This window comes from Mustela erminea, chromosome 5 (assembly GCF_009829155.1).
Source record: "Mustela erminea isolate mMusErm1 chromosome 5, mMusErm1.Pri, whole genome shotgun sequence".
Taxonomy (NCBI): Eukaryota; Metazoa; Chordata; class Mammalia; order Carnivora; family Mustelidae; genus Mustela; species Mustela erminea.
This window is the reverse complement of record NC_045618.1, coordinates 63,977,043-64,003,848: the sequence shown is the minus strand read 5'-3', so window position 1 is coordinate 64,003,848 and position 26,806 is coordinate 63,977,043. Positions and strand designations below refer to the sequence as shown.

Here is a 26,806-nt window from a genome sequence, read left to right as displayed (position 1 = left end):
AGTTAAGCTTCATTAATATAAATAAAGATGATCAGACACAGCCCTTTATCTCAGCCTATTTCCTTGTTTATAAAATGAGGCCATTTGGATGAGATGGTGGCTAACGTCTCTTAGCTCTGGAATTATAAATTGTTCAAAAGTCACACACACAGAGTCCACAAACTTCCCCAAGGCTTGTTCGTACCTGCCCAGAGTTCCACCGGCCTGGGTATAATATTTGTTATAATCTAGTCGTAAGAGTAGTTGAGCCAAATCTGAGTTGATCTGATGGTTCCGAACACTGGAGAGAATCTTGAATAGCAATGAAGACTGGCGGCTGAAACCCTGCAAGGGAGAAGGACCCGGGCTGTCACTCCTCTCAGACTCACCAACTGTCCATGTGGAGTGAGAGGGGAGCGGGGGAGCTTCTTGAAAAACTCTTCCTCAAAATTCTACAGCACCAGCTGGCCTTCCCACAGCCTCGCTTCTCTTAGCTCCTAAAAGGTCGTCTTAGGACGGAGTCCACAGATAGCATGACTTTCTGTGAAGGTACACTCCCATGCTCAGTAGGAAGTTAGCATCCGCTTTCAAATTAATATATTCTGTTGTATACTGGGGCTGGGGAGAGCCGGCGGCTTTTTGTTAAGGATAATTAAAATCCCAGTAAAGCAGAGTTCGTTCAAGGAAGTAAGGAGGTTGGATAGGAGAATCTGAGAACAAAGCCAGTGCATGTTTGTGGGCTGAAGAAACTATTCACAACTGAACTATTTTTGAACGCTGAGATGATGGCACATAATTAGCTGCTTCAGAATGAACTGATACCAACATTTTAATCTTTGTATCTTGTTATTTCTGTGTGTATGTATGTATTGGGGGAAATGCTTTATTGTCTCTGAGGAAAAGATGGAGATTCCCCACTGGCAAAACATCCTCCACCCTCTGGACAGGGCTGCATATGGCCAACAGCCAGGCAGACTCACCTTCACCAGGATGCCCAGCTGGGCAGCCCCACGTTCATCCAGCGGGCCCAAGTTCTGACTGACCAGCGAGCAAAAGCCGTGACAGAGATCTAGGATTTCGTTCAGGCAGTGAAACACCTACCCAGGAAACAGTTGGTATGAGGAAAAGAAGGAAGATACTTGTATGATATTAAAGATTATTCCCACTCTTTGATCTCAGGAGAGACAATGTCATGTGTCAGTCCTGCTGGCCCCTCAAAATGCAACAAGTGGAAACCAAACTCTTCCCTTCCTGCAAAGATGCTGTCATTCTCTTAGTCACCCCTGCACAAACCTTCCACTGTAGTCATATCACACTAGTCATCATTTCTTGGGCCCAGCTAGTGTGCTCCTGCCCTGAGCTTTGCTTTCACTGTTGGTCCCTATACCCAGGATCCTCTCCTTGAAGCCACTTCACGTTCTGCCTTCTCAGTGGAACACTCCTTTCCCCATGTAGCCTTTAGTGACCCCTGCTTCTATTATCTATACTGTTCTCTTGGCCCCTGTTCAGGCCGCCTGTGTTGTTACTGATCTATGTATGTATGTATGTATGTATGTTCTGTTTCTCCAACTAGATTGTGAGCTCCTTAAGGGCAGAGCCATGACTTATACCTCTTTGTATCCCCAGTGCCTTGCACACAGTAAGCACTCAATAAATATTTAATGGTGACCACCTGCTCTCATCTTCTCCTTTACCCAAGGATGCACTCCTGCCATTTGAGGACAGTCTGCCTGTCATAGTGGCTTTTGGTGGTGTCAGTTCACAGAAAGAGCCCTTGGGAGTGGCATCTATGTAACCTGCTGTCCCTTAGTGCAGCAAAAAAAGCTTCGAATAGGAGCAAAAGAGAAGTCTGCAGTGTTTGTGGTGTGGCAGAACTGAGGGAGAAGAGCTGGCTGACATCAGAGATGAAGTGTAATCTATGTAACCCATATAATCAGAGAAACTATGAGGGGTCATTTCAGCCTTCCCGCTTTCTATTCTGGAATTGGCATGCATGTTGAGCTTTTAAAAAAAACACACCGAGCCCTGGGTTTCACTCCAGAGATTGTAATTTAAGTGTTCAGGGTCCCAGCTTTTTAAAGCTTCCAGGTGAGTCCCATGTGTAGCCAAGGTTGAGGGTAATGACCCTGAAGGAGATGGACATACACACACACAGGCAGGGAGACGCTACTCTTGGCTGTGAAAACAACTTGGAACTGGTGCATCCTGGCCCAAAAGACTGCTAAGAAAGTAAGTACTATATGTGCTTTCATTAGTCTTTCTGTGGTGTCAGGTTTTTTAAAAATTAAATCCTTTCAGCACATACTCTTATCTTCTGTAGCTGCTCACCACATCCCCAGGATACGATATTTCAGAAATTCAAAAACATTTAAGTTCCCTTTTAACATTCCCTTTTAGCTTTGCTTTAAGTTGTTAAAAAGGTATGAAAATGGAGATTCAGCAATTGTTTTAATGATAGTTACGTATCCTGGCAACTCAGGATCTAAGGGAACAGTCAGGCGAGAAGCAGTCCAAGGAAACCAACAGGCCTACTTACAGGTTTCAACAAGATAAAGGACTGAGCCAGCAGATTGCTGAGGAAGTGGTCATGAGCCAATCGGATGCTTTCAAAGTCACGGGTGGAGTTGATCTGATGCAGAAGCTGTGAGAACTGAGACTCCAGCACGTCCACCTGATGGGCAGGGGACCCAGCACATTCTAAGCACTTGAGGACATTAAGATGCCTGACACTATGAAAGAGAAAGACTCCCTCCTATTCAAGCCACTTTAAAGCTGACCAAAGACCCCCTCGTGTTGCTTAGCTTTCTACAAAGTTACCTGTCTAATGCCTAAGAAACTCCAAAGTTCTGGCAGATCGCCTCGCCTCATGCCACATCCCCTCCACCAACTGACGTTCTAGCCAACTCTAAACATGAGGGTCAGATCAACAAGAACTAAAAAAGAATTAAATGCTACACTGCTGACAAGAACCCTAGACTCAGTCTCCTTCCCTTTATTCCCACTTTCTTCTAAAATGCCACCAAGAAACCCTGCCCCGTGATAAAATCTGTGCCTTTTCTCAACCCCCAACATTTCAACCACTGCAGGGTTGAAGGACCTCTTGAGTCAACCCCGTTCACCTCCCAGACTTTGGTCGCCCTTCCTCTAGTCAGCCCTGGGCCCAGACCTGGAGATAGTACTGAAGATTATCCACCAAGAAGGCCATGTGGTTTCTCAGGCGCCACTTGACGGCGTCTGTCTGGTTGGATTTGAGGTGCTTGCGCTGCATCTGGAGGGCCCAGCAGTGCTGCAGCTCGGCCTGCACCCGGCGCACGCTCAGTAAGTACTTGAAGACGACATTGTACCTGCGACAGAAATGTCAGGCTCTTTAGGAATAAAACTTCATTGCCCACCTCACCTGCATGACAGACCCTAGGACTCTGGGCCTGCCACCTGTTCCCTGAGAGGCAGGGAGGCAAGGAGAGTGGCTAGAGCTGTGGCTGAATGGACTGGATCACTGCGATGGTGGAATATTACATAGCTGTCAAAATGAATGTGCTTCAGCTGCACAGCCCAAAAGGACTCCTAGCAGTAGGATTCTGAATAAAAAAGGTAAATCTCAGAGTACATAGAGCCTTTTATACTTTTATTCAATAAAGCTTAAAACAAGCGGGTAGGAAAAAAACATACTTTGAGGGAATATATATTGATGTTATAGAACTAAATATTAAAAGGACAGAAAACGGGACTGTGGGAGAGGGGTGACCATGGGCTGGGGGAGCCAAGGGAGGGAGACTACGAAAGACCGTTACTGTTGGTGTTCCAGTTTCCGTGCTGGGAAGTGCTTTTACAGCGTATGTGAAAGGAAGGCAGGAGGGTCTTGTGTGGCCCAATAATAACAATGTGTTAGGAGGCAAGGATTTCAGTTAATCGAATTTTCTGTCCCAAAGAAGAGAATGCAAGTAAGGGCTCCCTAGCTCCTGCCTCACGGCAAGCTCAGGGCCTAGCTGCCTCATGCTGCGCCCTGCGCTGAGGACACACATGGGAAGAACAGCTGATTCCTAGTGAAACTGGATATATTTACTTGTTCGTAGGCAGACTTGCAGAAACCAATGTGATTTGGTTTTTAAGATCATCTATTTCTAATGGAACAACCTAGTAAAAATAGTACACTTTGTTTGGATTCGGATTTGAACAAGCCGAAACATAACAAGACATTTTTGGATAACTGGGAAAGTTTCAATCTGTACCAGATATCAGATAAGGACTTATTGTTAATTTTACTGGCTGTGATAACTGCACTGTAGTTACACTGACAACACACCGGCTCTGCATCACATTGATGGAGTGAAACAACATGCCTGGGCTTTGCTGTCTAAGGCTCTCGCTAAAACAAGAGATGAACAAGTGACGCTGACAGATGCTGCAGCTGGATCATGTATACGTGGGGGCCATTATGGTCCATGCTTTTGTTTATATTTAGAAATTCCCATAATAAAAAGTTTTTAAGACTACATCAGAGATTAATTTTTTTTCAAGGGCGTTCAGAGCATATCAAGTGAGGATGTATGTGTTTGCCTGTGGGACACTGGGAGCGGTGAAGGCTCAAGGACAAGGAGCAGCTTCCTTCGTTGGGCTGTGGGCCCTGAACCTGCCCCCCAAACTCCCGGGACCAGCCTTGTCTTCTCCAGATCATGCCTAGGCTCTCATACCCTAAGCTTCTCTACTCAGAAAGGTAGAGAGGACTGGGAACAGGAGCAGAGGGTGGAAGAGAGGCCCTTTTGTTCATCATTTCCCTTTATCTCCATTCCTCTAGCCTGAGCACAATAGCTACTGTCCTCCAGCCCCAGCCCAGGCCAGGACAGGATTTGAGAGATTTGTGTAAGTGTGGGGAAGGATTCCACATGTGACCACTAGCCAAGCCTGCTTCTCCACCTCCCTTCCCCTAGAGCTCTGGTTTCCTGCCTCGGGGACAGGAGGTCCTGATGGAACTGAGCAACAGCACCTGGCAGGCTCTCAGGATAAACAACAAAGCTGATCCCAGAGCCTCTTACCATACTGGTCCTGCTCCCGTATTCCATCCCAGCTTAGCCATCCCCACTGCCTCTCCCTGGGGGTAAGAAGGCGAGCTCCTCTGCAGTGGCTCAAGTCCACAGCAAACATCTGGGCTTGGAAAGTCTTCCCAAGTAGATCAACAAAAAATTACACAAATTTTAGGGAGGAAACTTGCTAGTCTGATAGAATTGGCAAGGGCCAGATTCTTCATGAGGTGCTCAAGACTGCATCTTCCAGAGGCCACAGACAGGCAGTGTGTAAACTGCTGATTGTGCGACTTAAAATATGACAACAGGCACCTGGCCGGCTCCGTCAGTGGAGCCTGCGACTCCTGATCTCAGGACTGTAATTTCAAGCCCCACACTGGGTACAGAGATTGCTTAAAACATAAAATCTTAACAACAAACACACACACCACTACCACACTGGTGGTCTGAGGGTCTGACACTTTCATTCATCCCAGCACCCAGCAACCCCCACGGCCTCGTGTCCGTGGCTTCACTTGCTAAGCTTTGCTGTCCAGTCCCTGAAGGTAACTGCATTTGCAGCCTCTGACTTACAGACTGTACGACCACCAGCCGCGTGGTTATCCTGTGCCCAACAATTCTATTCCTGTTTATTTCTACCCTTGCAAGTCAGGTCAGACTGACCCAGAAGAAATTCAGAAATACTCACTTTTCCAGAACAGCAGGGGTGAAGAGAATGTGTAGCGGCCACTGCACTTTGTAGGAGAGACCGAGGGCTGCCCAGCCAGATGCAGGGGCTTCCCTGGGAGATGTTTCCCGAGAAGGCCCTTCTCTTGCCTGAGCAGCATCTGTTAAGAAAATACAATGTTGCTCATTCAGAACCAGGGCTTCCACAAGGTGAGTCATGTTCATGAGGGAGTGCTCATCACTTGAGCCTATAGTGTCAGAAGCATACAGGCGACAAAAAGGGGACTTGCATTAGAAGGCAAGGGAAGTCTAAGGGACTTGCATTAGAAGGCAAGTGAGATTCTCTTAGGAGCTCTCTCAGATTCTTTTTTCAACCTTAAAAGTCTGTTTGCTGGAAATAAACAGAGACCTTTCCAGCAGCAGGGCAAAAAAACCATGGTCTGGGCATCCTGCCTCGCCTCTCTGGACTTCCCTTTCCTCCCATACAAGATAGGGCCCCAGACAACGTGACTTCTAAGGTCCAAAATGAAATGGTTTCTGTGGAGGTGGGTGGAAGCACGGATGGGAGAACAGATGATGAACCCATAGGAGCAGAAAGATACAAGAAAGAACGGCAAACCTTTATGCTCCTTTCCATGATACTCGATTGTCAAGTGCAACAGAGGGAGAAGGTTGTCATCATCCAGGAGAACCTTGTGTGCGGACTGCTGGAAGGCCACATTCACATCTGCAAGGGGGAACACAGTGGCTGACAAGAACGCTAGGCTATGTAACAGACCCAGGCACCGCTGGCTTTCCACTTCTCTAGCCCACCTGACACTAATGGTGGGACGCATGGAGACAGGCTGCTTTTAACGGCCTCGCACGCATTCCCCCTTCTCTTGCTGATAATAGCACCCAGTTTTCCCTAGAGAATCACCTCTCCCAGTATTAGCCATGTGGTTCAGTGGGGTTGACAATACCTGATGCTAGGGGTAGGCAGGTGACACAGCCATGCTCAATGGAATGTCATACTCTAACTTGTTACACTATTTTGTTTAGGGATATGAACATGACTCCAGCCAAGCCAATCCAGAGGCTCTATTCAGAGTAGAGTTTTTTTTGTTTTGTTTTGTTTTTTTCTTAGATAAACTGGGATTTAGTGGGATGTGAGGTTGGTTGGAGGCCATCTTGCTACCATATGGAGCAGGCCTGTCTGAGAAAAAAGGCAGAGGTGAAAGATGGAATGGCACCAAGTCCCGAAGGCGTCATGTGAGCCCCCGGATCAGACTTTGCCTAAAACCTTCATCCTCTGGCCTTTTCAGCTATCAGAATCAATACATTTTTCTTCCCCTTTGCATGAGTTTGAATTGGGTTTACTGATATCTGCACTGAAAAAAGTCTTGGGTGACTACAGTGGCCATCTATTGTTTATAGAGTCAGACAAAAGGAAACCATGGTGTCCCCCGCATTTTGTTTTAATTTTTATTTATTTATTTATTTTTATTCTGATCCTTTCCCAACTCTCCTCACATAGTCTGAATGGAAATGGTTGTCATTCCCATTAGTCAAAGGTGAACACTTCATTGTATCTTCATGTCGGATATCTTTGGTGCAGGGGTATGTTTATGATCTGGACTGGGCTAATCAAAACCCCTTCCTGGGATCTTTTAATTTGCTCCCAGAGATGCTGGATTTGGCTCCTCCAGTAGATACTGTGAGGTACTTGCTCGAAACTATTGCTGGCCATGTTTCCAAATTGGAGTGGAAAGCCATCAGAGAGCATGGAAGAGGCACACATAAGATACGGTAAGAAAGAAAATTCTAGCAATATTCAATTCCCTAGTTTCTGTTGTCTGAAGCCCAGCTAATACTATCCCACTGGAGTTACAGATGAAATAGCAAATAAATTCCCCCTTTCTACATAGGTTGGTTCAGGTTAGGTTTCCATCATTTGGAACCTAAAGAACTCGAATATAACAAGGGGCAGTAAGTAGTGCTATGTCTGTCTGGTAGGGATGTAGGATGACACTATGATAACATAATACCTGATTTATACCCACTCTTCCAGAAAGGATCAAAAGGCAACGCCCAGCGACTTCAGTGCGCAGCCCACCAAAGGGCCTTCCATCTTTGGAAACCCTGCTCTCTAACTCACCAGGTTGCTTTTAACGTGGAACAGAATGAACGGTTCAGCAGCGGTCAAGAAACACCCTACAACATCAGTCAACCTGTAATTCTCAGGCGCAGAGGGCAATTACCATGTTCAGTTACTGCAGTGGGTGGTGTTTTTAACATGTGTTGAGCTGTGTCAATGAAGGCCTGAAACAGTTCTCCACGTCCCAGAAGATAAAAGTCTTTAATGATCTGCAGAAAGAATGTCAATTTAGGCAGAACCCCACATCATGGAGCCCCACATCAGGCTCTCTCCTCAGCAGGGAGCCTGCTTCCCTTCCTCTCTGCCTAGATTGTCAAGTTCAGTGATCTAGAAAGGCAGGAGCTGCTCACCGTCGTAATTACACATGAAGTTGCTAATCTCATCACTGTGAGCCCAGCCTACAAAAGGATACGGGCTTTTGGCATTTCACAGGGGCACACTTCCCACTCGTCAAGGCAGGACAACTGGTGTGTCTTTAGTGTCATTTATTCAATGGAGACATAAGTCTGTTCTGCCAGAAGAAAGTAAACACCCAAACCTTTGTGCTACAGTATCTGTGTAATACTAGGGAGAATTTGCCCTCTTGGGTGAGGACATGTGAGGCCATTCTGGAAGTCTGGGTACAGGCAACCAATGCTCTTAGGGAGAGGCTATAGAATAAAGTCGCTGCCCACCAGCATCATTTTAAGAATTAAAAGACGGGGGCGCCTGGGTGGCTCAATGGGTTAAAGCCCCTGCTTTGGCTCAGGTCAAGATCCCAGGGTCCTGGGATCGAGTCCCACATGGAGCCCTACATGGAGCCCCACATCAGGCTCTCTCCTCAGCAGGGAGCCTGCTTCCCTTCCTCTCTGCCTTGTGATTTCTGTCAAATAAATAAATTAAAAAAAAAAAAAAGAATTAAAAGACAGCTATTACCTTCAGCTGACCCAGTAAATCTGACTCTTCTACCATGAGCTTCCAGAGATGCTGTGAAAAGAAAAAAACAGGAATAAAATTTCATTCCAATGAAAACTTCTATAGAGAATGGTTTTGTGGGGCACCTAGGTGGCTCAGTCATTAAGCATCAGCCTAGAGAATAAAGTCACTGCCCACCAGCATCATTTTAAGAATTAAGACAGGGGGCTCCAGGTGGCTGGGCTAGCTGGGTGGCTCAGTGGGTTAAAGCCTCTGCCTTTGGCTCAGGTCATGATCCCAGGGTCCTGGGATCAAGCCCCATGTCAGGCTCTTAGCTCAGCAGGGAGCCTAATTCTCTCCCTTGCTCTGCCCCTCTCCAACCCCACCTGCTCCTGCTTTCTCTAATTAATAAAATCTTTAAAAAAGCTTCTGCACAGCAAAAGAAATAATCAACAAAATGAAAGACAACCTCCAGAATGGGAGAAAATATATGCAAACCACATATTTGATAAGGAATTAATATCTGAAAGATATAAAGAAGTCCTAAAACTCAACAACCACCACCACCACAAAACACAAACAATCCAATTAAAAAATGGACGGAGGAATTAAACAGGTTTGTTTTTTTTTTTTCAAAGAAGATATACAAATGGCCAACAGGTACATGAAAAGATGCTCAATATCATCAGCCAACAGGGAAATGTGAGTCAAAACCAAAGAGCTATCATTTCACACCTATTAGAATGGTTATCATCACGAAGAGGTAACAAGCTGTTGGCGAGGATGTGGAGCAAAGGGAACCCTCGTGAACTGTTGGTGGGAATGTAAATTGGTTCAGTCACCATGGAAAACAGTACGGAGGTCCCTGAAAAATTAAAAATTGAACTACCACATGATCCTGAATTCCACTTCTCGGTGTGTACACAAAGGAAACGAAACAGGATTATCAAAGAGATACATGCACTCCCACATTTACTGCAGCGTTATTCACAACTGCCAAGATACGGAGACAACTAGGTGTCCATGATGGGTGAACAGATAAAGAAGATGTGATATATAATGAAATATATATATTTCAGTTATGAAAAAGGAAATTCTGCCACTTGTGACAACATGGATGGACCTTGAGCATATTATACTGAGATACGTCAGAGAAAGAAACACTGCATGATATCATTTATATGTATAGTCCAAAAAAGCCAAACTCATAAAAACAGAGTAAAATGGTGGTTACCAGGAGCTGCAGGGTAGGGGGATAGGAGAGAGGTTGTTTAAGGTTACCAACCTGCAACTAGTAGGTAATTGAGTCCTGGAGATGTGAGTCGTGGTATAGTGAATATGGACAACAATGCTGTATTATAATCAGATTTGCTAGGAGACTAGATCTTAATTATTCCCACCACAAAAAAGAGATGATAGTTATGGGATATAGCAGAGGTGCTAACTATCCCTATGATGACAATCTTCTTAAGAATATATAAATGTGGAGAGCCTGGGTGGCTGAGTGGTTTAAAGCCTCTGCCTTCGGCTCAGGTCCTGATCCCAGGGTCATAGGATCAAGCCCTGCATCGGGCTCTCTGCTCAGCAGTGAGCCTGCTTCCCCCCCTCTCTCTCTGCCTGCCTCTCTGCCTACTTGTGATCTGTCTGTCAAATAAAATCTTAAAAAAAAAAAAAGAATATATAAATGTGTCAGATCAATATGCTGTATACCTTAAATTTACACAATGTTATATATCAAATACAGTTTGATTAAAAAATAAAAGCACATGTATTAATGATGATAATAACTAAAAATAAAAACACATGTAATAAAGATCCTCAGGAAAAGATCAATAAAGATCCTCAATAAAATAAAGTTAAAAAAAATTGTATGCTCAGGATACATTGAGAAGAGTGTTATTTCAGGGAATGGATGTGCTTGTTCTCCCATGATGCATTCAGAAAAGTGTTTATAAACACCTGTAATAATGGTATTTATAAAAGTGGTACCTAATTGCTATGACATGAGTGTTTAAGTACAGAGATATGTTTACCATTCAGCAATGCATTTATTTATTTATTTATTTATTTTTAAAAAGATTTTATTTATTTATTTGACAGAGAGAGAGAGATCACAAGTAGGCAGAGAGTCAGGCAGCGAGAGAGAGAAGCAGGCTCCCTGCTGAGCAAAGAGCCTGATGTGGGACTCGATCCCAGGACACTGAGATCATGACCTGAGCCGAAGGCAGCGGCTTAATCCACTGAGCCATCCAGGCGCCCCTCAGCAATGCATTTAGAGAAATGTTTAAAATAATGATATTAATGATGGTTATAGAAACATTCTGTACAAGCTTTAAAAAAGGAATAAACGGGACGCCTGGGTGGCTCAGTTGGTTGGACGACTGCCTTCGGCTCAGGTCATGATCCTGGAGTCCCGGGATCGAGTCCTGCATCGGGCTCCCAGCTCCATGGGGAGTCTGCCTCTCTCTCTGACCTTCTCCTCGTTCATGCTCTCTCTCACTGTCTCTCTCTCAAGTAAATAAATAAAATCTTTAAAAAAAAAAAAAAAAGGAATAAACTATTGATACATGCAACAGGGATTAATCTCAAAATAATTATGAAAAACATCCTGACCCGCCTCCTCCCCGAAAAGAGCACGTATTGTTTGGCTCCATTTATATAAATTCTAGAAAATGCAAACTAATCTCTAGTGACAGAAAGCACATCAATGGTTGCTTGGGGCCAGGGAGGTAAAAAGAGTTGCAAAGAAAGGATGGAAGAAGATATGAGGTAAATAATGACCTGGAAAAGAGGTGGGTAATGATTCTTAATTAATAAAATAGAATTTAAGTTTAAAAAATATATATATGTGTATGTGAGTGTATATATATGTATGTACATATATATATTAATATATAGAAATAAGTATATAAAGAAGACATTATATATACATAAAAGGAAAACAATAAATATATATTCATTACAAATATGCACATGCCTAACATACAGCTCGGAAATGAGATATTAGAACAGGCACAGAACTCTAGACTCATAGAATATACACTGTCTGGGCACAGGTAGAACTGAAAACAAAAATGGGCCCTACATTAATCCATAAAGGAAGCCTCAATCAACTCCAAAGGACCGATCTACAGACTGTGTTCTCCAACTATATTGCAATAAAAATTAAAGCTTAATAAATTCCTGGGGTTAAAAAGAAAATCAGAAAGAAAATAAATTATTTAGAACAGGATGATAATATGTATATACTCCATGCCAAAAACTTGTGGGACAAGGTCAAGGCAATAAAGTTTTACATGTATTTCCCAGGAAGCAAGGGTTACAAATAGGAAAGTCAAGTTTCAACCCAGGAAACTGGCAAAAAGTAAGAGAAAACTCAAAGAAATAAGAAGGAAGAAAAACAGGGCGCCTGGGTGGCTCAGGTCAGGATCCCAGCATCCTGGGATAGAGCCCCTGATTGGGCTCCCTGCTCAGTGGGAAGCCTGCTTCTCTACCATTCCCCCTGCTGTGTTCCTTCTCTCGCTGTGTCTCTCTGTGTCAAATAAATAAAATCCTTGAAAAAAAAAAAAAACAGGAAGAAAAATAATAAAGGCAGATATCAATGAGATAAAGAAAAAAGGTAATAAAAACACAAGCTGGCTCTTCGAAAAGATTAGTTAAGACTGAACAGTAAAAGATTAAAATAAAATACAAAATAAAACAAATAGCTACAGACAGATTTTCTAAAAACTTAAATCTAGACGAAATGGGCCTTCCTAGAAAAGTAGAAAATACCAAAATTGGTATAAGAAATAACAGTCTTGAACAGATAAATACAGGTTTAAAATACGTTCACTTGGTGAAGATTTTCTTTTCTTTCTTTTTAAAGATTTATTTTTTGCGGGGGGCATGAGTGGGCAGAGGGGCAGAGGGAAAGGGAGAGATATCCTCAAGTAAAGCCTTGATGAGTGTGGAGCCCCTCGTGGGGCTCGATCCCTGGACCCTGAGATCACCACCTAAACCAAAATCAAGAGCTGGACACTTAACTGACTGGGCCTCCCAGGCACTCTGAAGATTTCCCCTTCTTAAACAACCTAGCTTAGATAATTTTTCAGATAAGTTCAATCAAACTTCCAGTAACAACTCCTGTCTTATACAAATTACTCTAGAAAAAAAGAAAAGTGAGAGATACCTAGCTCATTTATAAGGCTTATACACTCTATATTCTGCAACCACATGGGAATAAAACAGGAATCATCTAATTTCACTTGTAAATGCAGATGCAAAAGTTCCAAGTATTGTATTGCCTAACCAAATCCAACAGTGCTTTAAAAAATAAAAACTCATGTTTTCAAGTACAGTTTATCTCAGGAAGATTCAACATCTGAAAATCTAACCAGGAATTTACCCTATGAACAGATTAAAGGAGAAAAAGAACCCAAAGCAAGAAATTGCACCATCATCGATAAAGAAAAAGCAGGTGACAAAATTCAACATCTATTTATGAAAAAAGCACATAATAAACTAGAAACAAGGTTAACTCTTTTAACCTGATAAACTTATGTGCCGAAAACCTCTAGCAAACATTAAAGTAATAGAGAAACTGTTTATGCATGATCTTTAAGAGCCAACAAAGCAAAAATGCCCACTATTGCCTCCACTGGTTAACACAGTTTATACCAACTTATCACTCCAGCTGTATTAGAGATCCAAGACTGTAAGAAAAAGAAAAGCAGAAGTCTAAAAGTTGTAAAACTCATTATTTGCAAATGATATGATCATTACTTAGAAAAATCAATAGAAACAACAAACTGTTAGAACTAAAAAAAGACTTCGAGTTGTCACACAGATTAACCCACAAAAATACTGCCACTTCTCTGCATAAAACAGTAAGCAACTAAAAAAAATCAAAATAACTTAACTTAAATATCTAAGAATTGTTTCAATCTTTTCATTTAAGTACTAAAAAATATACAGAAAGTACACAAATAGTGAGTTTACAGCTTGGAGAATGTTCACAAATTGAACACACTTGTTACCAGCACCCTGAAAGCCCTCCTCCTGCCCTTTCCACTGACCAAGGTCAAATTCTATTCTGACATCTAACATCAGATTAGTTCTGCCTTCGAACTTTTTTTTTTTTTTTTTTTTTTTGAGAGAGAGATGGACAGTGGGGTTGGGAAGGGGCTGACAGAGAGGGAGAATCTTAAGCAAACTCCATACCCAGCTCAGAGCTCAAGTCAGGGCTTGGATCTCACAACCCTGCGATCACGACCTGAGCTGAAATCAAGAGGTAGACGCTTAACTGACTGAGCCACTTGGCGGCCCTGCATTTGAACTTTTTTTTTTTTTTTAAAGATTTTATTTATTTATTTGACAGAGAGAGATCACAAGTAGGCAGAGAGGCAGGCAGAGAGAGAGAGAGGAGGAAGCAGGCTCCCCGCTGAGCAGAGAGCCCGATGCGGGACTCGATCCCAGGACCCTGAGATCATGACCTGAGCCGAAGGCAGCGGCTTAACCCACTGAGCCACCCAGGCGCCCCTGCATTTGAACTTTTATATTAAACTTTACATTAACTGTTTTTGAACTTTATATAAATAAACTCATAGAGTATGCATACTTAAAGAAAACCAAGGGGCACCTGGGTGGCTCAATGGGTTAAAGCCTCTGCCTTCGGCTCTGGTCATGATCCCAGGGTCCTGGGATAGAGCAACGAATCGGGCTCTCTGCTCAGCAGGGAACTTGCTTCCTCCTCCTCTCTCTCTGCCTGCCTCTCTGCCTACTTGTGATCTCTATCTGTCAAATAAATAAATAAAATCTTAAAAAAACAAAAGGAAACAAAAAGGGGATGAGTATGATATATATTTGTACAACACTCCCCCTTTTTCCTTCTGAAAAGGAAACTATTTTCATTACCATAAAGTGTTACTTTAAGAGAATAGCTCTGAAAAAGGCCTATTAGCTACAATTATAAAAAACTTCAGAGTCTGAACTTCCACTCTTCATCTATCATTTTTATTTTTTTTTATTTTTAAGATTTATTTATTTATTTGACCAAGAGATCATAAGTAGACAGAGAGGCAGGCAGAGAGAGAGAGAGAGAGAGAGAGAAGCAGGCTCCCTGCTGAGCAGAGAGCCTGACGCGGGACTCGATCCCAGGACCCCGAGATCATGACCTGAGCCGAAGGCAGCGGCTTAACCCACTGAGCCACCCAGGCGCCCCATCTATCATTTTTAAACTGGAAATGTAATTTCTACCAATATCCACATTTCAGAATTTCACAAGAAAAATTTTTTTTTGAAATCTTGTATTATTCATTCAATACGATTTTTACTTTCCTCCATGAATTAACTCCAAAGTTATCACAAGAATCATGGAAGAACAGAAATAGATTTAATAAAGTAAGTTACAAGGACCTCAAGATACCAACCCCTTAGACAGGAGCTGCCTTGGCTATGGATGGAGGGGTAGGATCTTGAAATTACGAAAGGACAAAAGCATGTATTCTAAAGAGTTTAAATAATTATTTGCCTATAAAGAATCAAATAAAGTGATACCTAAAGGTCACCTTATGATTTAATATTCTGTCAATATCACAGCTATCTCCCATGCCTAGAATTTTTGAGACAGTGACTAGAAAAGGAAATCATATTCATGATAGATTACTGTGCTTCCAACGTGAGGATATGTGCTGCTAAGCTGCTCTGTTCTGGAGACTGTAGTGCGCTGCGTATGCTTCACCGTCACCTGCAGTGGTTTTTTGGCTGGTTGTCCAGTTGGATGGTGTAAATACACATAGCTACTCCCTCCCTCCCAATGCAGATCTACCAGTCAGCAGCTCTGGAGGTGAGGGTCCAAGTTGAAAACCACCAATACAGGGTGCCTCGGTGGCTGAGTTGGTTAAGCAACAGCATTTGGCTCAGGTCATGATCCTGGAGTCCCACCATGGAGTCCTGCATTGGGCTCCCTGCTAGGCAGGGAGTCTGCTTCTCCCTCTGACCCTCCCCCTTCTCATGCTCTCTCTCATTCTTTCTCTCTCAAATAAATCAATCTTTAAAAGAAAAAAAAGAGAAAACCAGTAATATAGTAAAAAAAACCCAGCTGACTGACTAAACTAAAAATCCCATTTCACATTATCACACACCTGTGAGCCAAATTTTATTTTAGGCCACAGAACAGATGCACATCCAAAAAATTACTGATCACAATCTAAGTCAGGGGATAAAGCAGAATTCACTTAATACTGAACTAGGGGGCACCTGAGTGGCTGAGTCAGTTAAGCCTCTGACTCCTGATTTTCACTCAGGTCATGATCTCAAGTGTCCAGGACTGAGCCCTGCATCTGGCTCTCTGGTCAGCGGGGAGTCTGCTTGTCTCCCTCTCCCTCTGCCTGTCCTCCGGCTTATGCTTGCTCTCTCCCTAATAAATTTATCTTAAAAAAAAAAAAAGATTTATTTGAGACAGAGAGAGAAAATGCACGATCAGGGGGAGAGTAGGTAGAGGCAGAAGCCGACTCCTTGCTGAGCAGGAAGCCTGACTCCAGGCTCAATCCCAGGACCTTTGGATCATGACCTGAGCGGAAGTCAGACACTTAAGGCAGACACTTAACTGACTGAGCCGCCCTGGGGGCCCCTAAACAAATTAATCTTAAAAAAAAAAAAAAAAAAAGAAAAAGAAAAGAAAGAAAGAAAGAAAAATACTGAACTAGGAGTTACAAGACCTGCTTCTGACTTCACTTTTGTTACTGTGCAACACTAGCCAAGTTAGATTTCTATTTTATTCATTTGTAAAAATGGAAAAATAAAATTTATTCTATGTTCCTCATAGTTATGATACCCATTAATGAAAAAGTAATAAAGCCATCTAAAATATAAGCTAAATTTAGTCAGAATCCATTGATCCCTAGCCATTATCGCCAACTACATTGACAGATTAAATATGCTGACTGTCTGAATTTGAAAGTGAGACCTTCCTTTATTCAAGTAAATAGCTAACTAGAATTCTGTCAGGTGTGAAGACTAAAGCAGTTCTGCATCTATTATGAAAAACTTGCCCTGCAACTCTCACAATTCCCTCCAAGCTAAGCTCTAACCACATCAAGAAGCAATGGAAGTCAAGTGCTCAGTTTCTGGGGGCCTAGTCTGTTTTCCTGCTAAGAAAGCCTACTAGGACATACAAACCTCGGCCACGGTACTACGAACACGATCCACCACCTGCTCGAAATCCACGAGGCTGAAGAGCGGCTGCTGTTTGAGCCGATGGAGCTCTGCAGCGAAAGTGTCCTCCTGGTTCTTCAAAATGGATCCTACAAGGCAGGCAGGCACCATCAAAGGAAGGCAGAGAACAGCAGGATGGGTTAGGACTTCTGGTCCCCCTGGTGCATCTCCTTCTGGTTTCTCACGTAAGTGAGTCCTGGTTGTGCTGCAATCTCAGTGCAGAAACCTTATCAGCCACTCCCTTCGAGGGGCCACGTGCTATTAAAAAGGGCCTTTGAAGACAGGGCCCACTGGGCAAGGAGGTTCTTACCTTTCCTCGTCAGGTTTACATTTTGATTCTCAAACATCTGGACAGATTCTCCAACAAACAGGATTTTTTCAGCAACCCTCACTGGAATGTAGGATGGCAAAATCTCCACTCGTAAGGAAAACTGTTTTAGGGACGGAGCCAGCATGTTCTCTTCCTCTATCAGGCGCTACACAAGGAAAAATCCACATCAGACATGATGTATGAAGTAAGAAGTGGAAGGCAAGAAAACATCAACTCTCCCAACCCATGATTTCTATTTTTTTCTAGAGGTATGGACTTGAATTTTTTAAAAAAATTATTATATATTTATTCTTCTCCTACCCACTTAAGCCCCCATGTTGCATCACCACTTCCTCATATCAGGGAGATCATATGATAGTTGTCTCTCTCTGCTTGACTTATTTTGCTAAGCATGATACGCTCTAGTTCCATCCATGTTGTCGCAAATGGCAAGATTTCATTTCTTTTGATGGCTGCATAGTATTCCATTGTGTATATATACCACATCTTCTTGATCCATTCATCTGTTGATGGACATCTAGGTTCTTTCCATAGTTTGGCTATTGTGGACATTGCTGCTATAAACATTCGGGTGCATGTGCCCCTTTGGATCACTACGTTTGTATCTTTAGGGTAATTTGGGAGAAGGGGGTGGGATTATGGACATAGGGGAGGGTATGTGCTTTGGTGAGTGCTATGAAGTGTGTAAACCTGGTGATTCACAGACCTGTACCCCTGGGGATAAAAATATATGTTTATAAAAAAAAAAAAAAAAGAATTCAAAAAAAAAAAAAAGAAATGGGGTAAAAAAAAAATTATTATATATAGAGAGGGTGTGCTCAAGTTGCGGAGGGGCAGAGGTGACAGAGAATCTCAAGCAGACTCCGTGCTGAGCACAGAGCTGCACACGGGGCTTGATCTCAGACCTGAGCCAAATCAGGAGTTGGATGCTAACCAACATAGCCACCCAAGCGCCCCGAAGCAGGGACTTACTTTTTTTTTCTTTTTTTTAACGATTTCATTTATTTGATAGAGACACAGTGAGAGAGGGAACACAAACAGGGGGAGTGGGAGAGAGAGAAGCAGGCTTCCCACTGAGCAAGGAGCCCCATGTGGGGGCTCGATTCCAGGACCCTGAGATCATGACCTGAGCTGAAGGCAGATGCTTAGCGACTGAGCCACCCCGGCGCCCCCAGAAGCAGGGATTTAAATCTGAAGTTGCACAATGCCTGAACTACCAGTGTCAGAGAGATGAACATACTTCCATTTTCAGACAGCTGGATAGCACAGTAGAAATAACAGTCTTGTTGTTTTTTTTGTTTTGTTTTTTGTTTTTCAACATTAGGATTTTAGTCCTCATTCTGCCTTTACTATATAAGAATTTGTGTAGCAGATTGGGAACTCAGTTTCCTTACCTGTAGAATGGAATCATTAGTCTTTATTTTTCCAGGTCTATAGGTCTATGACATCATTATCTCGCCATTTATGTGGGCTCCGCCCAGCTCTTCACTAGTACGTAGCCAGAGTCATTAAGCCAAGTGGTTCTCAAAATGTGGCTCCCAGGGGCGCCTGTGTGGCTCAGTGGATTAAGCCACTGCCTTCGGCTCAGGTCATGATCTCAGTGTCCTGGGACTGAGCCCCGCATCGGGCTCTCTGCTCAGCAGGGAGCCTGCTTCCCTCTCTCTCTCTGCCTGCCTCTCTACCTACTTGTGATCTCTCTCTCTGTCAAATAAAGTAAATAAAATCTTAAAAAAAACAAAAAAAAAAGCGGCTCCCAAACGAGCAGCATGAGCCTCACTTGGAAGCTTGTTAGAAATGAAAATTTTCGGGGCACCTGGGTGGCTCAGTGGGTTGAAGCCTCTGCCTTTGGCTCAGGTCATGATCCCAGAGTCCTGGGATCAAGCCTCACGTCGGACTCTCTGCTTGGCGGGGAGCCTGCTTCCCTTCCTCTCTCTCTGCCTGCTTGTGATCTCTGTCAAATGAATAGATAAAATCTTTTTATTTTTTTTAAGATTTTATTTATTTATTTGACAGGCAGAGATCACAAGTAGGCAGAGACGCAGGCAGAGAAAGAGGAAGCAGGCCCCCCGCTGAGCAGAGAGCCCGACGTGGGGCTCGATCCCAGGACTCTGGGATCATGACCCTAGCTGAAGGCAGCAGCCCTAACCCACTGAGCCACCCAGGTGCCCTGAATAGATAAAATCTTAAAAAAAAAAAAAAAAAAGAGAAAGAAATGAAAATTTTCAAGCCCCTACCCAGATCCAGGACAATCTGAGAGATGAGGCCCAGCCATCCCTGTGTTTTAACAAGCTCTCCAGCTGATTCTGACACACGTGGAAGTTTGAGAACCACTGAATCGGCCCAAGAAGCCCCAGATAGATGCCCACCACCCAATCACTCAGTGCCCCCCCACTTCCTCCGACTTGTTTTGGGCTTGACCCTCATCCTCCAGCTCCAACCAGGAACTTTGCGCTCCACAATCCTGCCTTTGAGCTCTGCTATTCACCCTTCCTGTTCTGCACTTTAATGCAGGTGGTGCTCAGGCATTTTCCTATCCATCTCCTAACTCTTCTTAAACTATCCTTTTTCCACCACCGAACTGATCATTGCAACAGGTGTTTTTTTTTTTGTTTTTGTTTTTAAATATTTCATCTACTTGATAGAGACAGTGAGAGAGGGAACACAAGGCGAGGGGATGGGGGTGGAGAGGGAAAGTAGGCTTCCTGATGAGCAGGGAACCCAATGTGGGGCTTGATCCCAGGACACTGGGATCATGACCTGAGCCAAAAGCAGATGCTTAATGACTGAGCCACACAGGCGCCCCATAACAGGTGTTTTAAATCTTTTTACATCACAGGACTCTCTGCCATATATAAAAGCTATGGACCTTCCAGACAAATATACAAACATACATTAAACAGAACCTCCCGAAGCACCTCTGGCCCCAGGTTAAAAACTGCTAGATGCTGATGACTCCTTAAACTTATCTTTAAGCTAGACTGATCTGTTCTCATGAGCTACAAGCTCAGCCCACTGGACATTTCCTGCAAGTACCTCAAACTCAACATGTCCAAAAGTAAATCTTTCTTTCTTTCTTTTTTTTAAGTAGGCTCCAAACCCAGCATGAAGCACAATGTGAGGTTTGAACTCATGACCCTGAGATCAAGACCCCAGCTGACAGCAAGAATCAGATGCTTAAGGGATGAGCCACTCAGGTTCCCCTCAACATAAAATCCATTAGATGGACCCAAAATTAGATCCATCTCTTTTCTCTCAATTCCTGCCATACACATTCCGTATCATCTACCCACCTAGCTGCTGAAGGCAGAAACTGGGTAACATTCTTGATCCTTCCCTCTGCACTGCTATCCAATCACTAAGGCCTACCTATTCCATGTCCTGAATCTCCCTCAGGCCACTTTATTCTTCTGCATGTTTACTGTTACCACCCTTGGTTTAGGCCACCATTATTTTTCACCTAAGTGTCCCCAACATTCTCTTAACTGGATCTACCCGTTGCTAGCCTGGATTTTTAAAAAAACAATTTCCCCACACACTATCCAGAGTCATCTATCATAAAGTCTGATTGTGTTAACCTCTTCCCTAAAATTCTTCACTGGCTCTCAGTTCTTTTGAGGTTCAAGTCCAAATTCCTTCCCATAGTTTACAAGGGCTTTCATGATCTTATTTCAATAGTTTCATTGACTGCGACTTCCCCAACCCCCTCCACTGTCCTTGCACTTTGTATTTCTGCCTTTACTTGACCATTTCAATTGAATTACTACTGGTTCCTCAAGTAAACCATCTTTCATGGTCTCTGTACTTTGTACACATCCATCCCCTGCCTGGAATATTTCTGGACCTCTCCTCCCAAACTCTTTGCAATTGCAATTTAGATGTACATTCGACTGCAAAGCTTCTCTAGCTACCCTAAGACCAAGTTCTGAGAACACCCGTAACTGCGCTTTCCAGAGCACTTAGTGCACTGTAATGTCACTGTTGACTTTTCTATGATTTCCACTAAATAGTAAGCTCTTTAAGGATAGGGTCTGCTACATTTTATTCATTTACTTCAGTTCAACACCCAGTAACTCTCCTAGAACAGTGCCTGGCATATATGTAACAGGCATTTAAGAATATGTTGTAGTAGGACAAATAGATAAATAAACATATCAATGGATGAATAAAGACAATACAGAGCTTTGGGGACTCTAATTGAAATTCCAAGCTGTATGTAAATGTTATAGGGTAGGGGCTCCTCGGTGGCTCAATCGTTAAGCATCTGCCTTTGGATTAAGTCATGGTCTTGGGTCCTGGGATCAGGCCCCATGTTGGGCTCCCTGCTCAGCCGGAAGCCTGCTTCTCCCTCTCCCTCTGCCTCTCCCCCTGCTTGTGCTCTGTCAAATAAATAAAATCTTAAAAAAAAAAAATTATAGGGTAGCTACATGGCTACCTTAAGAGACAAGACTTATTAACCTCAGAAATGCACATACTGGGTAAAGGGGAAACAAAGGAATCTCACAAATACATTTTCTATTTTGTAGTCTCACATTAAGTTAGGTGTTAAGAATGCAACTAAGATAAAACCAAGTTCAAGTGTTTATATCTGCAGAATTTGTGAAAGGTGCTTCAACTACTATGAGCTGGGAACGGCAGGGGGACGGAGGATTGGGGGGGTTGGAAATCACTGAAAGGTCAACTAGCTCTAGACTTTGCTGACTCCTGGGAGGAGTATATTAGGCTTTCTGCTATGCTCTCACCAAGTCCTGGAGTTCTCGCAACTGTTTTCCTGTCAGTCCCCCAATGCCCAGATCCTCCTCATCCTCTTCTGGCTGGGCACTGACATTACCAGAAGAGGGACCTTGTTTGATAAAGAACTCTTCGTGCTGGTCCAGGAGGAGTCCATGTAGCATCCAGGCTGAGAGCTGCTTATACATGACCCCATGACACACGGCCAGGATTCTGAGTGGAGAGAAAAGCAGGAGCCTTAGAAGTCCTCTTACAAGCATTGGCACAGAGGCCATGCTCTAAACTGCGACAGGATAAACAGAGGCCTGAGGGTCTGATGACTCAGAAGGAAAATAACCAATTAAAGCTAAAAATAATCGTGCTATTTTAATTTAAATGTTTGTGGATGAACTAGTGATTAAATTTCCCAAACTTGTAGGCTATATACTGAAGTCTAAATGTTCAGTAAACGTTTTACTAGTTTTTTAGAAGAGACACATTTTCTTTCCACCTTTTGTGTAAAGTGAGTTTCAAAACTGAGGATTCTTGTTAAAATTAAATGCGCTTACAGGAGTCTTTTTGGCTGACACAATATTAAATTTGTTTTTGTTGGAATCACACAGAGAGAATAGATTCACTCTGTGAGAAGCAGGTATACCCGAAGAAGGATAATCCAACAAAACGCAGAAAGGTTGTTGAAGAAGGTGATATTCTCATGGTTTCAAAGGACCACTTCCCAGATAACATGAATTACAAAGGAAAATGTGCCTTTAAAATGGAAAGGTCTGACAGAAAACACTAAACCAAGTGATCAAGCTTTTACAACACCAAAAATGGAACACACTTACTTTCTGTGCCTTCTGATGTGATGCAACAAGAAATAATGTGGCCTATGGTATGTAGTATTCTTGCCAAGTATCAGGAAATAATCAGAAAAATCCAGATCGTGTCACAGTTTATAAGACAACCAGTCAAAACTTTAAAAATGTCAATTGTCACCAAAGATTAAAAAGGCAAGGACAGGCACTGTTCCAAATTAAAGGGGACTAAAATGAGGTGACTGCCAAATGCCACGTGAGAACACGAACTGCGCATCTGGGAGTACAAAGAACCATGGGAAAGGACTTGTGGTGGACAGATGGAGACATTCAGATTTATCCTGGATAATACACTGTTAATGTTAACTTTTTTGGGCGTAATATGGTATCAAGGTTATCTTAAGAGAACTGAGATTAGATAAGCCTTTTTTCTAAAGAGATACAAAGCTGAAATATTTGATAGTTAGGCCTTTCAAATGATTCCATAAAAAAATGTGTTGTGTATGTGTTTGTATATTTATAAATACTTACATGCATATATTTCATACTCCACATAGAGGGGAAAAAGAAAAATGGGGTCAAATGTTAACAATTAGTGAAGCTAAAGGATATACAGGTGTTTATTATACTGTTCTTTCAACTTTTTGTAGACATGGAAATTTTCAAAATAATTTGGGAAAAAAGAAACTATGAGCTTGAGTCTGCTATTTATAGTAAGCTAACTGGATGGAATCCCTCTTTAAAAAAATCAAATGGGAGGCCATTTACATTGTGCACATTTGAGTATTTGGTCTATAAAATTTGGTCCCTGCAAATATATAACAAACATGCACTTATCACATGATCTATGCAAGATTTTATATTCCATGCATAAAACTATATATATTTACATAGAAAGAAATATACAACAGAAGTTAAATTGTTTATCTCAAAGATCAGAAAATATTTCTTCTCTTTGCATGTATCTTCTATAATCAAAACGCAGCTCTTTTATTAGGAAAAAAAAAAAAAGCCCTGTGATAGAGAATTAAACAGAATTAAGCATGTTCTGGAACATTTCCTTTGGTGGATTCTAACAATAATATAGTATTTTTAATTTTATTTTATAGACTATCAAGTGAATACACCTCTATTTTGCTTCCTTCCGGCTCTGGTAATTTTCTAATTTCCTGATAGAACGGACACCGTTACAACGAATGTTTCTACATATGGTTATTTTCTTCTTTCGAATAACTGTAAGGATAAAATTCTTAAGAGTGGCATTATGGGACTATAGAGTATAAACATTTTTAAGGCCCTTGATATGAAATACCAGCTACTCAAAATACACATGATTAGATATAGCTTCTTTATCCTGCACATGTAATGGAAATTCTCAAGGATAATGATAAGGATAAAAAGCATTGCTTCAAGGTTATCTAGGCAATTAGATCCTAGCTTTGATAGTCAACACTTCATAACACTCTTTATGCAGTTTCCGAGCCATCATACATGGAGGCTTTTCTATCCTGCTCTACACAGAAAATCTCATGGATCTTTTCTATCCTGGTCATAACTTTCCCCAGGGGAAAACCTGAGATGACCTGAAAATGAAACAAGTACAAAGTCAAGTCACTTGATCACCCGCCCCCGCCCCCAATTCCCAGTTAAGCCATGACTTACTTTTCTAGCGCACTGCGAACAGGAGGCAAACCTCCACAGCTGTGTTTGTATACCGTTTCCAGGATCTGACAACCATGAATCTGTGCAAAATACAGACTTGTCAAACTTAATTCCATTTTAATAGTTCATGTAGCACAAACTCATATTCTATATTCAATCCAGATGGTACAATCCAGCAGATAATGGAGCTAAAGATCTATGTATAGTTTTGATTCTGACTCCAATGTATTTGGCGGGGGCGGTTTCCCCTACAACACCAAGCAAATCTTGAACAGCAGCTGGGTGTCCTACAGGTCAACTCGATTCTGACACTACCTACCCAGAATATTATTAGATTCTACAAGTTAGGGGGTCAGTCCCACAAGGCTGTCCTCTGCCTCTGACATCAGTCTCAAGCCCAGGACTGACCGGCTGATAAATCACAAGTTCCCACGAGCCTCTCCCTGGGTTCCATTAATTTGCTAGCGCAGCTCACAGAACTCAGAAAACCCGTTTACTCACTAGATTACCTGTTTATTAAAAACATACTAAAGACAAAATCAAGAGTCAGCTGAAGAGATGCACAGTGTGAGGTCCCAAACAAAGGAGTTTCTGTCCCTGTGGATGGAGTGTGGGCCCAGCAGTGAAGCACAAAGTGTTCTGATTCATCAACCCACAAGTTCTCTGAAAGCAAACCTTCCGGGTTTTTACGGAGGCTTCATTACATAGGCACAGGTGATTAAATCACTAGCTACTGGCAACTGAACTCAATCTCTTTCCCCTCTCTCCTCCCCAGAGGTCAGGGGCACGCAGCCTCAATCCTCCAATCAAATGGTTGGTTCTCCTGGCAACCAGCCCACCCTTAGATACACTTTCCAAAAGTCACCCTATGAACACAGACTCAGGTGTGGTTGATAGGGGTTTGTTACTACTATCAAGACACCTTTGTCATTCTTGTCATTTAGGAAATTCCAAGCGTTTTAGAAGCCCTGTGTCGGAAAGGGGATGGAGACCTAACCTACATTTCTTATTATAGATCATAATATCACAATAGTTGTTCTCAAAAGTATGGACCCTCAACCCTCCCTACTCCTCTCCACCTACCCGTATCCCAGCAGCAGCAGCAGCCCAGCAGCAGCCGCAGCAGCACCTGAGAGTTTGTAAGAAATGCAAATTGTTGGGCCCAACTCCAGCCTTATGAATCAGCGTCTGGGGTAGAGCCCAGCCATTTGGTTCTAACATTCTGTTCCAAGTGATTCTAATGTACAATGAAGTTTGAGAACTATTTGCACTAGAGAAACCAGAATCATTTAGAGTTGAAATTCCAAGCTAAGAGGTAAAGAAAGCTCTTTATTTCAGATGAAGGCCTAATTCAGACTATTTATAAAAACAAAATTTTCCAAAAATCTGTTTTCTCCTTCTATGTCCTTTTGGCTTTTTTTTTTTTTTTTTAAAAGATTTATTTATTTATTTGACAGACAGAGAGATCACAAGTAGGCAGAGAGGCAGGCAGAGAGAGAGAGAAAAGAGAGGGAAGCAGGCTCCCTGCTGAGCAGAGACCTAGATTCGGGGCTTGATCCCAGGATCCTGAGATCATGACCTGAGCCGAAGGCAGAGGCTTAACCCACTAAGCCACCCCTTTTTGGCTTTCTTTTTAAAACTGCTTTATTGAGGTTTAATTTATATACCATAAAATTCATCCGTTTTAAGTATACTATTCAACGATGTTTACTAAATTTACAGTGTTGTGCAATCATTGCTATAATCTAGTTTTATAACATTTCCATCACTCTAAAAGGATCCCTTATGTCTGCTGGCTATCATCCCTGTTCTCCCCCCAATCCATGTTCTTAAGACCTTATTTTTTTAACTCTCTAGAGCCAGAGCACACTGGCTTCTCTACCACTACCCGGACAAGCAGGAAGATTTGCCCATCTGCAATCGCTCTACTCAGTTTCTATCTTCTTCCTGTGGCCAGTGGAAACTGAAAGTCAACTGAGATGTGCAGCTAAGCACAGAAACATTACCGTAGCTCTACTTATCTAGAAGTTCCCCTCTATCTTGGGAGGAGAGTTTAGTAGAGTGGTTAAGACCATAATCTTTTGAGCCAGACATATCCGGGTTTAGATTCCTACTCTGCCATCTCCTACCATCTGTGACACTAAGCACATTCCCTAACCTACTTGACCCTGTAGAGGACTGAAAGGGATCAAGTATGTGAAGCACTTAGCAGTGTCTGGTATACAGTAAGTACATAATAAAAGCTGAGTGTTATCTGATGAGGGTAATCAGCTTTGAAGGCCAAACAGCACCTCCCCTACTGGCTTTGGGGGCTCAAAATGAGCTCAGCACAGCAGAAATATCTATATTCACACAGCACAAAAAATGAAGAAGCAACCTGGCAAATTAACCGGTT

General features: G+C 42.6%; 1 protein-coding gene across 5 annotated transcripts in view; it reads right to left on the bottom strand.

Moving 5' to 3' along the window:
• The window catches only part of TUBGCP4 (tubulin gamma complex associated protein 4), a 39,266-nt gene that overhangs the window by 1,157 nt on the left and 11,303 nt on the right, over positions 1 to 26,806 (bottom strand). For 3 of the 5 annotated variants that reach the window (XM_032343520.1, XM_032343522.1, XM_032343523.1), the window contains 11 exons: positions 24,412 to 24,491; positions 21,964 to 22,165; positions 17,204 to 17,369; positions 16,858 to 16,982; positions 8,719 to 8,769; positions 7,907 to 8,012; positions 6,286 to 6,393; positions 5,689 to 5,827; positions 3,146 to 3,323; positions 2,516 to 2,650; positions 343 to 1,076 (listed from right to left, as the gene is read on the bottom strand). In XM_032343520.1, coding sequence (XP_032199411.1) covers positions 744 to 1,076; positions 2,516 to 2,650; positions 3,146 to 3,323; positions 5,689 to 5,827; positions 6,286 to 6,393; positions 7,907 to 8,012; positions 8,719 to 8,769; positions 16,858 to 16,982; positions 17,204 to 17,369; positions 21,964 to 22,165; positions 24,412 to 24,491 — 1,623 coding nt within the window. In that variant the 3' untranslated portion in view covers positions 343 to 743. The other 2 variants (XM_032343521.1, XM_032343524.1) reach the window with 2 other exon arrangements.